Below are 14,964 nucleotides of genomic sequence, written 5' to 3' on the forward strand. Positions count from 1 at the left end.
TAACAGAAAGCATCGGTTTAAAACCCGCGCATGCTCAGAATCAAGTCGACGCATGCTTGAAAGCATTGAACCTAGTTTTATTCAGCACGTCGTGTGTTTGACGTCACCGCGTACTGACCCGATCGGTTTTTGGAACGATGGTGTGTACGCACATCAGACCATCAGGCCACTTCAGCGGTGAACCGATGGAAATGGCCCGTTGGACCATTCTCATTGGTTTGGAACGACCGTGTGTACGCGGCCTCCCTTTCTGTACATGTGATCATTTGTGTAGTAGAGCCCTGATGGGCTCACAATAGTGCTCTGCATTCTCCCAGTCAGAGTTCTGCTGTACAGGGTATTGTAGGAGACATCAGGGCAGGTTTATGTCTATGCCCAGGTAAATACATTCAATGATTTTCTCAATCCGTAGATAACTGGGATAATGGTAATTTGTATCTACTTGGATATGAGCTTCTAACTCTTAATATTTGCTCCCCTAGGCCATCGGCAATGCCAAAACAACACGGAATGATAACAGCAGTAGATTCGGAAAGTACATTCAGATTGGATTCGACAAAAGATATCACATCATTGGTGCCAATATGAGGACATACCTGCTGGAGAAGTCACGTGTGGTGTTTCAGGTCTGTAACTTCAGCTATACGTAAAATATTTTTTTTTCTCTTTTGTAATTGGATTTTTTTATACCATTTACAACTTACTTCAGATAGTTGTGCTGTAATGTTGTACATTATATATTTAATACTGGTCTTCTCTGGACCCTGTGCTGGATGCTGTATTCTCTACACAGTTCCACTCTGTCCGTCGTGTTCTATACAGCTCAGCATTACAGATCAGGGTATATAGCTCATCCTCACAGATCAGGGTATATAGCTCATCCTCACAGATCAGGGATACAGCTCAGCATTACAGATCAGGGTATATAGCTCAGCCTCACAGATCAGGGTATATAGTTCAGCATGACAGATCAGGGTATATAGATCAGCCTCACAGATCAGGGTATATAGTTCAGCATGACAGATCAGGGTATATAGCTCAGCCTCACAGATCAGGGTATATAGCTCAGCCTCACAGATCAGGGTTTATAGCTCAGCATGATATAGATCGGGTTATATAGTTCAGCATGACACAGATCAGGGTATAAAGCTCAGCCTCACAAATCAGAGTATATAGCTCAGCATGACACAGATCAGAGTATATAGTTCAGCATGACACAGATCAGGGTATATAGTTCAGCATGACACAGATCAGGGTATATAGTTCAGCATGACACAGATCAGGGTATATAGCTCAGCCTCACAGATCAGGGTATATAGCTCAGCCTCACAGATCAGGGTATATAGCTCAGCCTCACAGATCAGGGTATATAGTTCGGCATGACACAGATCAGGGTATATAGCTTAGCCTCACAGATCAGGGTATATAGCTCAGCATGACACAGATCAGGGTATATAGTTCAGCATGACACTGATCAGGCTATATAGTTCAGCATGACACAGATCAGGGTATTCAGGCTCAGCATGACACCGATCAGGTTATATAGTTCAGCATGACACAGATCAGGGTATATAGCTCAGCATGACACCGATCAGGTTATATAGTTCAGCATGACATAGATCAGTTTATATAGTTCATTATGACACAGATCAGGTTATATAGTTCAGCATGACACAGATCAGGGTATATAGTTCAGCATGACACAGATCAGGGTATATAGCTCAGCATGACACAGATCAGGGTATATAGCTCAGCATGACACAGATCAGGGTATATAGTTCAGCATGACACAGATCAGGGTATATAGCTCAGCATGACACAGATCAGGGTATATAGCTCAGGATGACACTCTGACAGCAACACAGAAATAAAAAAATGTTTTATTAGTAGAGTAAGTGAAGACTGGAACCCCAGTTTTGCTCTTTAATACTGTGTACCATTTGCATATTCTCCCCCATTTCATATCTGGTGAAACCGTTGTCACTGGGACAATACATATTTGGGGGTAAATTTCAGATAGCAATAAAGTCCCAACAGGGAGGGGTTTTAATCCTTCCACACTCTAGCCAATATTAAAGCGGGGGTTCACCCTTAGAGGGCACTTTTTCCCCTTAGATTCCTGCTCGTTTTCTCTAGGGGAATCGGCAATTTGTTTTAAAATATGTGCAGTACTTACCCGTTTACGAGATGCATCCTCTCCGTCACTTCCGGGTATGGGCTGCGGGAATGGGCGTTCCTTCTTGTCTTCCGAGAGGCTTCCGACGGTCGCATCCATCGTGTCACGATTTTCCGAAAGAAGCCGAACGTCGGTGCGCAGGCGCAGTATACAGCCGCACCGACGTTCGGCTTCTTATGGCTACGAGTGACGCGATGGATGCGACCGTCGGAAGCCTGTCAATCAAGAAGGAACGCCCGCTCCCGAAGACCCATACCCGGAAGCGACGGAAGAAGATGCAGCTCGAAAACGGGTAAGTACGGATCATATTTTAATACAAATAGCCGATTCCCCTAGACCGAACGAGCAGGAATCGAAGGGGAGAAAATTTTTTTTTTTAGAAATGGGTGAACTCCCGCTTTAATAATAATAAAAAAAAAAAAGTTTTGGCTTTGACATCCATTTGAATTGGATTTGTTCTCTTCTGCTCCAGTGATGAGATGAGCAGACGGGATTTAGGCTGAGCAGAGACATAACAAGATTGAAGTTGGTTCCCCAACGGAAGACAGGTCTTCCATCACTTCCAGCCTCTGCCGCAAGACAGATGAGCCTCTTCACTTCTAGCTTTATTTCGTCTTTATATATAAAACTCATGTTGTGAGCGAGGCCTCTCAAATGAAAATCGGGAAGACGTTAAAGGGGTCTTTAGCCTAAAAAAAAAAAATCTTTGGGGGGAGGCTAATGCACTATACAGGAGCATGTTGTTGTGGTATTTGGGGTCTTCAACTTTCCCAGGACCCCACAAGAAGATCCACTGACATCACCTCTCTTAGACGTGCCCACGGGAGTAAAACAAGTCTTTTTAATGATTTTTCTCCCAAAGTGTTTTTTTTTCTGTTTTGGCCGGAATTGTGGCTTTACCAGAACCCGAGGTATGATGAATATTTAAGTGCCCATACACTTTCAGTGGTCAACTTGTAAAACTTGGCTTTGCAAGAGGCATTTGGTCCCAAATTACCTCTTTTTGTGTTTTTGGATGGAATATGGAAAGGTTAGAACCAGTATATATGTTTTTCCATTGGGGGGGTTCCAGACATAACAGAATGTGACCCCACCATGCTCTGTCCACTGTGCTGTACATTATATAACCCACCCCATCATGCTCTGTACACTGTGCTCTACATTATATAACCCATCCCACCATGCCATGTCCACTGTGCTCTACATTATATAACCCATCCCACCATGCCCTGTTCACTGTGCTCTACATTATATAACCCACCCAACCATGCCCTGTCCACTGTGCTCTGCATTATATAACCATCCCACCATGCTCTGTCCAGTTCTACATTATATAACCCATCCCACCATGTCCTGTCCACTGTGCTCTACATTATATAACCCATCTCACCATGCTTTGTCCACTGTGCCCTACATTATATAACCCATCCCACCATGCCCTGTCCACTGTGCTCTACATTATATAACCCATCCCACCATGCCCTGTCCACTGTGCTCTACATTATATAACCCACCCCAGTAGGGGAAGTCCCCTCCTAGATACAATATCAAAACATAATATATCATATACAGTGACAATTTGGATTACGAGCATAATTCGTTCCAGAAGAATGTTTGTAATCCAAAGCACTCGTATATCAAAGCAAGTTTCCCTATAGGAAATTAGGGAAACTCAGATAATCCGTTCCAGTGGCACTGCTAGTGTATGCAGTACCGCATGTAACCAGAGGTGGAGGGGCACTGGAGACATTCGGAAACACTTGGAGAGCACTCTGAGCCACTTTGGATGCACTCGGGAACCGAGCGGCTCCAAACGGCTCAGAGTGTCAAAGGCGCCCCCGCACCTCTGCCCAAATGTGGTACTGCAGGCTTGAATCCTTCTCGTTTTGTCCGACAACGCTGGCAAACCGAGTCAGGATTTAAAAAAAATAATAGTTCGTATTGCGAAATGCTCGTAACACGTGTTACTCACAATCTGAAGTATAACTGTACTCAGTTGGGACATGACGCTACTTGTATATCAAGACATCGCTTGTATATCAAGTCAAAATGTATTAAAGAATGTAGCTTGTCTTGCAAAACGCTCTCAAACCAAGGTTTTACTGTACATGAATTTACATCAAATGTGACACTGGATATTCACATGTAATAAAATAAAATGTGTAAAGTGAATAAATCAGTATAGACCCCCCCCCCACGAATTATATGGGAAACCCCTAAGTGTCCTCACACACCATGCAATAACCAAAAGTAAATGATGAATAAGTCCAAAACGAAAAATCTTCTGTAGTACAATGTGCCCAAATATTTTGTAATATAGGTGATGATCCTCCTTCGTAAAAAATGATATACACCTCACCCAATGTCATGTGGGTTTGCTCACCTCTGTATTGAACCTCAAACCTTCCTAAGAGATCAAAACGGCTTAATCCATATACAGTATGGGCATGCAATTTAGATTCTTCTTCAGTAATTACTCCTCCAGTAGATATCTTCGGCGATTCCAAATCATAGGAATGGCATAAAATAGAAAGGAAGACTAATAGTGCTCTCCATATTCAATTTGCATATAACTCAAAGATACTCCCGCTCACACCAGTTTTCAGATATAATGTGATGCCAGCATCAACAGGTTCCACTCCTCTACGCGTTACGCCCCCAACAGGGCCTCTTCAGTAGGTAGAAGCTCCTAGGTAGCTACCATTTTGGACAAGCATCCCTGTGTTTTGGTGATGACTGTAAAACTGTTGAACTTTTCTATACAAAGGGTAAAGTACAGGAGAAAAAAAATGCCCGTAGCCCAAATGTTGCTGTAATTGAGATAAATTCTCCACTGAAGTCTACTATGAAACAGACTTTTCCGAAACTGGCAATTTCCTGGTTCTGCGCCGTGTCATCCTATGTCACGATCATACCCTATAATGACACCCCTGGGAGTTTTGGTTTTTAAGGAGATTTCAAATGGTGGTATGGCGCGGCATCAAGAAAAGATAACTTTTTACAGAGATTTAAAGACCTTGGTGATGGACATCTAACACACAGGAACTAGAACTGCTCATAAGACTATATAGTGTAAGCACCGATATTTCAGTAAGATTAAATAGGTTGGGAAAAGACAAATGCTGATCAAGTTTACACAAAAAAGCAAAAAAATCCTTAGGGCCCCAAACCCTCAGGTGAACAGAACATTTTAATAGATATACTAAAAATGAACATAATGCTTCTCTCCTTAGTCTTCGCAGGAAACAGCCTTGTTATCCGAACCAGCTAACCACCTTCCATCTTTTTATTTACCAGGCAGAAGAGGAGAGGAACTATCACATCTTCTACCAACTGTGTGCCTCCTCCAGGTTACCCGAGTTTGCCGACTTGTCGCTAAGTGAGTCATTCTTCACACCGCGTCTTTTCTGCGGAGATAAACCAGCTGTTATACGCAACAGCAAAATCTCTACAAATCCATTACTTTGTCATTTTGAATAATGGTACAGACAGATGTGTGTTTAGATGTAATTAAATCAAATTACGCATGATTAACCCATCAATAAATTTTATGAAATAAAACTTGGAAGAGAGAGAGAGAGGAGGCCAACATAGCCGGCTGACATCTTTTGTGTTCATCTTAAAGGGCCAGAACGCAAAGTTGTCAGGGTGGCCTATTAAAAAAAAGAATTGTTGAATGGCATTTTCGTTTAAAAGGGTTAAAGTTTCAGGAAGATTCAAAATGTGAAGCCTAACCTAAATCATATCTTTCTTTCTTTCTTTATCGTTCTTTTTCTCGTTCTTCTTTTCTCATTCTTTTTTTCTCAGTTTTTTTTTCCTTTCCTTCCTTTACCTCCCTTCCCCTTCCTTCCCTTTCCCTCCCTCCCTTTCTCTTCCTTTCCCTCCCTTTTTTTTTCTTTTTCTTACCATTTCTTTCTTTCCTTTCCCTTCCTTCGCTTCCTTCCTTCCTTCCTTCCTTCCTTTCTTTCCCCTTCCTTCCTTTCTTTCCCTTTGCTTCCTTTCTTTACCTTCCTTCCTTCCTTCCTTCCTTTCTTTCTTTCCCTTCCTTTGTTTCCCTTCCCTTCCTTTGTTTCCCTTCCCTTCCTTTCTTTCCATTCCCTTCCTTTCTTTCTTTCGCTTCCCATTCCTTTCTTTCGCTTCCCCTTCCTTTCTTTCGCTTCCCCTTCCTTCCTTTCTTTCGCTTCCCCTTCCTTTCTTTCTTCTCCCATCTTTCTTTCCTTTCCCTTTCTTCCCTTCCATACTTTCCTTTCCCTTCCTTTCTTTTCCCCTTTTTTTCCCTGGAAATCTTTTTTTTCCCTTTCCTTTCTTTCTCTAACTTGTGGAGGGAAAAAGCCACAGACGGCAATAAAAAAACTGACTCTAACCCTCTCCCCACTTGGTTTTCAAAATGTAAAGCCTAACCTAAATCATATCTTTCTTTCGTTTTTTTCTTTCTATCTCATTCTTTCTTTCTCATTCTTTTTCTCACTCTTCTTTTCTCATTCTTTTTCTCTTTTTTTTTTTTTTTTTTCCCCCCCCCCCCCCATTTCTTTCCTTCCTTTACCTCCCTTCCCCTTCCTTACCTTTCCCTCCCTTTCTCTTCCTTTGCCTTCATTTTTTTGCCTTTCTTTTTTTCTTTTTACCATTCCTTTCTTTCACTTCCCTGCCATTCTTTATTTCCCTTCCCCTTCCTTTCTTTCCCTTCCTTTCTTTCTTTCTTCCTTTTTTTTTTTTTTTTTTTTTTTTTTTTTTTTTTTTTTTTTTTTTTTTTTTTTTCTTTCCTTTCTTCTTTCTTTCTTTCTTTCTTTTCTTTTCTTTCTTTCCTTTCTTTCTTCTTTCTTTCTTTTCTTTCCCTTTCTTTCTTTTCTTTCCCTTCATTTCTTTTCCCTTTTATTTTCCTGAAAATCCTTTTTTTATTATTCCTTTCCTTTCTTTCTCTAACTTCGGGTGGGAAAGCCACAGACTGCAATAAAAAAAAAAATCGAACTAACCCACTCCCCACTTGGTCCAAAGTATAATGAAAAGTTTGTCTGGAATTGGGTTTTAAAGTGAATGTCTGAGAAAAATAAATGAAGTATACATCTGCAACGCATGCACATTTCCACATGTTTTATACCAGCATTTATTAAAAATACTGCAAGCAAAGAAAAATCTTTTTTTGTTTATCTCCCAGAAATCCGTGGAGCTTCTTGTGTCCTGTTTGAGCTGACAACGCTCCCTCTTCTGTACTGACATTCCAAGCAGTTTTATACTCATTGTCCTGTGTTCTCATTTCTATGAAATAAGGGGGGGGGGGGTCTACCAGTTTACCAAAGGAGAACGGAGCTGGGCTGACAACACAGCTTGGGATTTCACTGCAACAGAGGCTGAGTTGTCAGTTCCTTTTAGGAAGTTAGGGGCTCACTGGATTTCTGGCACAGCAATAGACATTTTAATGCAGTAGTTCTGAATCAACCACCAGGTTACTCTCTAGTTTTACCTGAGTGTGGGAAACGCAGGGTTAAAGGGTTACTAGAGGATTTTTTTTTTTTTTAGCTAAATAGCTTCCTTTACCTTACTGCAGTCCTGGATTCATGTCCTCATTGTTCGTTTTTGCTTTGATGTTGCTGTAATTCCTCTCTGTTCTGGACACTTCCTGGTTGTCTGTTTCCTGATCACCACAGTACTGGGAGATTTCTCACTGTGGTGACTAATCAAGGAGGTGTGATTACTGTGTGTCAGCACCAATCCAGTTTCGTTTTGCAAAACCTTCACTGCCCTCTATTGGCTCTTTGTCTCTGTACATCAGAGAACCAGGAAACAACAGCAAAAACTAAACTAAACTGCAGGTACATTATATGATTGGTTTTTATCTATTTTTAATAATTTTTAAAAGGAATCAGTTAACTATTATGTCTCTATACCCTGTAAACAGTCATTTCAGCAAAAAAAAAAAATTCCTTTAGTGACCCTTTAAGTTTACCCTGGATCAGCATCATGAGTTTCCATGGTGCGGGCTGGCCAGTCACAACCACCTTAACTGTCAATGAGGCACTAGGGTAGGGGTAGGCAACCCGGGGCCCTCCAGTTGTCGCAGAACTAATGAGATGGGAGGGACCTCAGATGTGACAGGGGCTCTGATGTAATGGGGGGAGCTCAGATGTGAAGGGGGATCTGATGTGATGGGGGACCTCAGATGTGGGGGGACTCTAATGTGATAAGGGGACCTTGGATGTAATAAGGGAAATATCTAATATGATGGGGGGGCTCAGATGTGAGGGGGCTCTGATGGTATGGGGGGACCTCAGATGTCATGGGGAGACCTTTGATATAAAGGGAGGACTAATGTAATTAGTCAAATTTCTAGGGGGGAACTCAGATGTGAAGGGGGCTCTGATGTAATAGGGGGACATTTGATGTGAAATGGGATTCTGATATGATGGGGGACCTCAAACATGATGGGGGCCTCTGATGTGAAGGGGTGCTCTGATGTGGTGGCGAACCTCTGATGTGAAGGGGGCTCTCGTGTGATAGGGGGCTTCTGATGTGAAGTTAATTTCATTAAAGGTGTTGTTTGCATCCTCCTAGTCTCTGGTTCCCCATTAATAAGTAACATTTACGTTTCTTACATTTTTATACTGGGGTGCCTAGAGATTTTACATACTTTTAAAGGGTTCCGTGACTGAAAAAAGGTTGAGGCTGTTTTAATAGCCTTTGCAGCATTTTTAAAGGGAAAAATCATGGTAAAATGTACATGAATTGCAAAATAATTTTTGCATATCCAGTATTACATTGATTAGAATGCAGACAACAGTACCCAGTGCCCAACGAAGCCAACACCACCCTAGATTCTGTCACTGACCTCCTAGTTTATCTTCTCCATGGGCAGCAGCAACAACACGACGAGAAGTGGATGCCTGGTGCCGTCTCAGCAAGGTGATCTGATTCCGGCTCTGTACGGATGCCGGGAATGCAGCAAAGTGTGCGCATGCACTGGTCTGCATCAGGAAGGCTAAAGGAAAGGAGATTGATTTGAATGACCTGAAATAAGACAAATAGGTTGATTTACTAAAACTGGAGAGTGCAAAATCTGGCGCAACTCTGCAGAGAAACCAATCCAGGTTTTTTTTTTTTTTGTGAAAGCTTAATTGAACAAGCTGAAGTTAGAAGCTGATTGGCTACCATGCACAGCTGCACCAGATTTTGCACTCTACAGTTTTAGTAAATCAACCCCAAGGTTTTAACTGGTTTTGCTTTAAGGCTGGGTTCACACTACTACACTACTTTGATCCTACTTTGCTCTGCTACATTGGTCCTACATTTATCCTACATTGGTCCTACATCCATCCTACTTTCATGAACAGGATACTACTTTGGTCCGACTTCAATGATATTCAATGGGCCTGAAGTAGGATCAATGTAGGACCAAAAGTAGTACAGGGAGCATTTTCAAAGTCGGACCGACTTGTGTAGGACACTACAAGACGCTCTCATAGGGAAACATTGAACACAGAGCAAAGTAGGATGAAAGTAGTGTAGTAGTGTGAACCCAGCCTTAGGCTGGGTTCACACTACTACACTACTTTCATCCTACTTTGCTCTGCTACATTGGTCCTACATTGGTCCTACATCCGTCCTACTTTCATGAACAGGCTCCTACTTTGGTCCGACTTCAATGATATTCAATGGGCCTGAAGTAGGATCAATGTAGGACCAAAAGTAGTACAGGGAGCATTTTCAAAGTCGGACCGACTTGTGTAGGACGCTACAAGACACTCTCATAGGGAAACATTGAACACAGAGCAAAGTAGGATTAAAGTAGTGTAGTAGTGTGAACCCAGCCTCAGGCAGGGGTCTCAACCTGTGGCCCTCCAGCTGTTGCAAAACTACAAGTCCCATCATGCCTCTGCCTGTGGGAGTCATGCTTGTAAACCTCTCAGCCATGGGCGTCCGCTCCATAGGGCAAGGGGGGTCGTTTGCCCCCCCCCCGGAATCGCCAGGGAGAGCCAGGAGCAGGGCCGAACTGGCCAGAGGACGGAGGGAGGGGAGCGCCGTTTTAGATCGTTTACCAGGCCTGTGCTTTGTTTGTTCCAACATTTGTTGCCACAGGTAACACTAGACTATTTTCTGATGTGTTTTAGCAAGTCTGGAAACACAGAGCAAACACAACACAGAGTTGTAGCCTACGGCATAGTTTCTAGTTGTCCCTTATTTAGAGTGCCTGTCCCTCTTCTGGAATCAAATCCATTTGTCCCTCATTCCAAAGGTTCCTCTTTTAGACCTGAAATAAATATACCGTCAATATAGTGTAGTGTTTCAGTCAAGGGAAAGGGGTGCTGTGTAATGTAAAGGGGCCCAGTGATGCAGGGTGCTGTGTAATGTAAAGGGGTCCAGTGGTGCAGGGTGCTGTGTAATGTAAAGGGGCCCAGTGATGCAGGGTGCTGTGTAATGTAAAGGGGTCCAGTGGTGCAGGGTGCTGTGTAATGTAAAGGGGGCCAGTGATGCAGGGTGCTGTGTAATGTAAAGGGGTACAGTGGTGCAGGGTGCTGTGTAATATAAAGGAGTCCAGAGCTGTGGGCTGCTGTGTAATGTAAAGGGGCCCCGAGCACTGAGGTGCTGTGTAATGTAAAGGGGCCCAGAGCTGTGAGGTGCTGTGTAATGTAAAGGGGTCCAGAGCTGTGAGGTGCTGTGTAATGTAAAGGGGTCCAGAGCTGTGAGGTGCTGTGTAATGTAAAGGGGTCCAGAGCTGTGAGGTGCTGTGTAATGTAAAGGGGTCCAGAGGTGCCATTGTGAAGAGGGGGTACACAGTAGTGACAAAGAGATATTAAAAGATGCAGGGGGCACAGTGGGGTTTTTTTACATTTTAACCTGGGGGGGGGGGGCGGACGCCCATGCTGTCAGCCTTGCAATGCCTCATGGGACTTGTAGTTTCCCAACAGCTGGAGGGCCGCCAGTTTGAGACCCCTGCTTTAAGGAAATGAAGCTTTACCAGGAATTTGCCACATCTTTGTTCTGGTTCCCTCATGTTACTTATATCCTGATTGTGTAGAGTTGATATAACTTATTAAAGTTTCTGATTCCCCCACCTACTCTCTGCATTGATACAAGTAATATCTGAGTAATGTCATTAGCACACTGAAGTTGAGAGGAAGATAAACGGTCCAGTCCTTCATCTCAGGCAAGACAATTAAACTCTATCCCCCAGTGACCATATAGAGTTCTAGAAGAGATTCTAATTAAATAAATTGAGTTGTAATTCGGCCTCAGATGTAACCACAGATCAGTCCGGAGGCGCTGAGCTGTACTGATTTACGCCAACTCCTCGTTGTCAAGTCACATAAACGTAAGCTAAAATTATGGCTTTTAACATTCCATCCTTATTTTTAAAGGAAACCTAAATACTAATGCCGCGTACACACGACCGATTTTTTCGTCGGAGTAAACTCCGACGGGTTTTTCAGACGGAATTCCGTTCAAGCTGTCTTGCATACACACGACACACCAAATTCCAACCTTAAAAAACGCAGATGACGTGCAACACTAAGATGAGCCTAGAAAAATGAAGTTCAATGCTTCCGAGCATGCGTCGAATTGTTTCCGAGCATGCATGTCGGAATTCCATACAGACTAAAGGAATTTCCGATAGAAAAAGTCCAATGGGGCATACACACGGTCAAAATATCCGATGAAAAATTCTGTCTGACTTTTTCCATCGGAAATTCCGACCGTGTGTACAAGGCATAGGAGCGGTACAGAAGCAGCCATCGCAGACCTTCTTCTGAAAATGCTAGTTACTTGGCTTGCTTTGGTGTCCTTATTCCAAGTCACCATCTGGAAACCAGCAAGTCAGGGTTAAGTGGTTGTAAACCTCAGACATGAAATATGAACAAAGCATATCCCTCTATAGTGTGTACTTGTCTCAATCCAAAGGACTAATTGTCATTTCTGTCTGATTCTTCCTTCCTCTGCTATCAGCATGAGTCACTTCTGACCCCAGTGTGATGCAATTGCCTATATGCTTCAGTCCAATTCTCTCCCTGCTAACTTAATGCTGTGGGTTAGAGGTAACAGGTGTTTTCATGTGTGTGATTCATCTCTCTCTGTAAAGACTGTTCATATGTTAAATAAGGCTAGCTTTTGAAAGGCCTTTAATTGTGTGATAACGCTGTCTACAACCTAGTGATTCTTAGAGGTGTTAATAGGTGTCAAACTGGATGCAGGGACGAAACGTCTGCTTAGGAAACTCAGTGTGTGAAGGTGGTTTGTTGTTATGCTGTTTAAGGAATGTGCAGTGATTAGACATGATAATTGTCGGTCGGTGCCGACCTGTCTGGAATGTTTTAGTAATTAGCCTTAGTGTGTGATTAGGGGGGGTGGAGATTTCATCATTGCTTGAATGTCTTGGACTGTATAAAAAGCTGAGAAGAAAACCATTAAAGTCTGTGTTGTTCCAGCAGTAAGCTTGTGGCATGTGTGGCTTATTCGGCGATCCCAGAAATATCCCTCCTCGTGGAATATTGGGGTGATTATCTTTATGGGGAGAAGGGTAGACTTTGACGGGGATATCATACCAATACGGTCACACCCAGAATGTAAACGATAATTATAGGCCCATTATTTGTGGTTAAGGCTCAATTCACACTAATGCGTTTTTTGATGCATTTTGCACATATGCAGGGATTTTTTTTTAAATGGGTTCCTATGGACAATGTTCACATTAATGTATTTTTGTGCCTCTGCGTTTTTTTCCCGCAAAATGCAGCGTTTTGTGTGCAAGAGACTTCAATGGACCCGCATCCAAAACGCTAGTACCACGATTCGCGTTTTTTTTTTTTTACACTGTATATAGCTGGTTGCTAAGGAGAGGGTCAGGAAGACGGCGGCAGAGGAAGAACACCTGGAAAAGAAGACCGGACAAAGATGAAGACCTGAAGAAGAATTGGAAGGAGAGGCCCAGAGGAGGAAGAAGCGGGAGGAGAAGCCCAGAGGAAGAAGAAGTGGGAGAAGTTAGAAGCCCAGAGGAGGAAGAAGCGTGAGAAGGAAAAGCCCAGAGGAGGAAGAAGCGGGAGAAGTTAGAAGCCCAGAGGAGGAAGAAGCGGGAGGAGAAGCCCAGAGGAAGAAAAAGCGGGAGAAGTTAGAAGCCCAGAGGAGGAAGAAGCGGGAGAAGGAGAAGCCCAGAGGAGGAAGAAGCGTGAGAAAGAGAAGCCCAGAGGAGGAAGAAGCGGGAGAAGTTAGAAGCCCAGAGGAGGAAGAAGCGGGAGGAGAAGCCCAGAGGAAGAAGCGGGAGAAGTTAGAAGCCCAGAGGAGGAAGAAGCGGGAGAAGGAGAAGCCCAGAGGAGGAATAAGTGGGGGAAGTTAGAAGCCCAGAGGAGGAAGAAGCGGGAGAAGCCCAGAGGAGGAAGAAGTGGGAGAAGTAGAAGCCCAGAGGAGGAAGAAGCGGGAGAAGGAGAAGCCCAGAGGAGGAAGAAGAAGGAGAAGCCCAGAGGAGGAAGAAGCGGGAGAAGTTAGAAGCCCAGAGGAGGAAGAAGCGGGAGAAGGAGAAGCCCAGAGGAGGAAGAAGCGGGGAAGAATACAACATTTTTAATGAAGGACTTTTCAAAAATTGTCTATTGTCTTTTGTCACACTACACAATTTTTTTTTGGTGACTGGGTAGGGGTACAATGTACTCCATACTCATTCACATGGGGTCGGGGGGGTCAGGATGGATTCTGATAAGCCCCCCGCCCGCAGATCCTGACAACCACTGGCCAGAGTTGTCGGGAAGAAAGAGGCCTTTGTCCCCATCAACATGGGGGCAAGGTGCTTTGGGGTGGGGGAGGCGCAAAGCCCCCCTGCTTCAAAGCACCCACTCCCACACGTTGAGGGCATGCAGTCTGGTATGGCTCAGAAAGGGGTCCCCTCCATTTCCTGACCTTCCGGGTTGCATGCTCGGATAAGGGTCTGGTATGGATTTTGGGGGGGGCACGCCATTTTTTTTATGTTGGCATGGGGGGGTCCCCTCCGAATCCATACCAGACCGAAGGGCCTGGTATGGACCTGAGGGGGACCCCACGCTGTTTATTTTCCCAATTTTTGTTTTAGCCGGCAATTCTTTTTTTTTTTCACATTCACATTTTAGCAACCAGCTATATACAGTGTAAAAAAATAAAAATCACGGTAAAAAACGTGGTTAAAAAGCACGAAAAGCGCACTGCAGACATGCGTAGATGTCAGTCGAGCCTTATTCTAAACTGATGACCCGTGGAGGCTTTTAAATCACCACTTATAAAAAATATAGGGTACCTATGTTTGTCGCTGTTTCACAGACACACCCAATTTTAAGGTTTCGCATGTTGGGTATCTATTTAGTCGGCGCAATTTCATCTTTAATATTTTACCAACAAATTGGGTAATATATTTGTTTATGTGCCCTAAAATGAACTTTACTGCATTTTTTATTGAAATTTGGTGTTTCCTAGACTGTTGCGCTATTATTGTGTGTCATGAAAAATCTAAACTATTTTTTTCTGTCTCTGCTTTCAGAAAAAAAATCATGTTTTGGGGTGTTTACGTAATCTTCGGGCCTAAAATTACTTTTTAAACGTCTCCAAAACATGCAAAAGCGGCCCTGGCAGTGAACAGGGTGAAGCCATTGGATTAGCAGTGGCAGCCTCCATATTTTCTTGGGGGGGGGGGGGTTCTAAAGTATCAAAAGAAGCCAGTGACTTTCATTTTGATAGACTTGCACTGATTCTTGTGCTTTCACAAAGGAGTCCTATGATTACACATATACTTGCATTTTGTAACTACAGCATTGTAGTAACAATACCAATAACAGTTAATATATAAT

At 43.3% G+C, this 14,964-nt stretch overlaps 1 protein-coding gene across 2 annotated transcripts in view; it reads left to right on the plus strand.

Moving 5' to 3' along the window:
- Positions 1 to 14,964, plus strand: part of MYO5B (myosin VB) — a 414,634-nt gene that overhangs the window by 209,381 nt on the left and 190,289 nt on the right. For both annotated transcript variants that reach the window (XM_040336856.1, XM_040336864.1), the window contains exons 6-7: positions 483 to 626; positions 5,474 to 5,555. In XM_040336856.1, the coding sequence (XP_040192790.1) occupies positions 483 to 626; positions 5,474 to 5,555 (226 nt within the window). The remainder of the gene's footprint in view (positions 1 to 482; positions 627 to 5,473; positions 5,556 to 14,964) is intronic.

This window comes from Rana temporaria, chromosome 1 (genome assembly GCF_905171775.1).
Source record: "Rana temporaria chromosome 1, aRanTem1.1, whole genome shotgun sequence".
Classification (NCBI taxonomy): domain Eukaryota; kingdom Metazoa; phylum Chordata; class Amphibia; order Anura; family Ranidae; genus Rana; species Rana temporaria.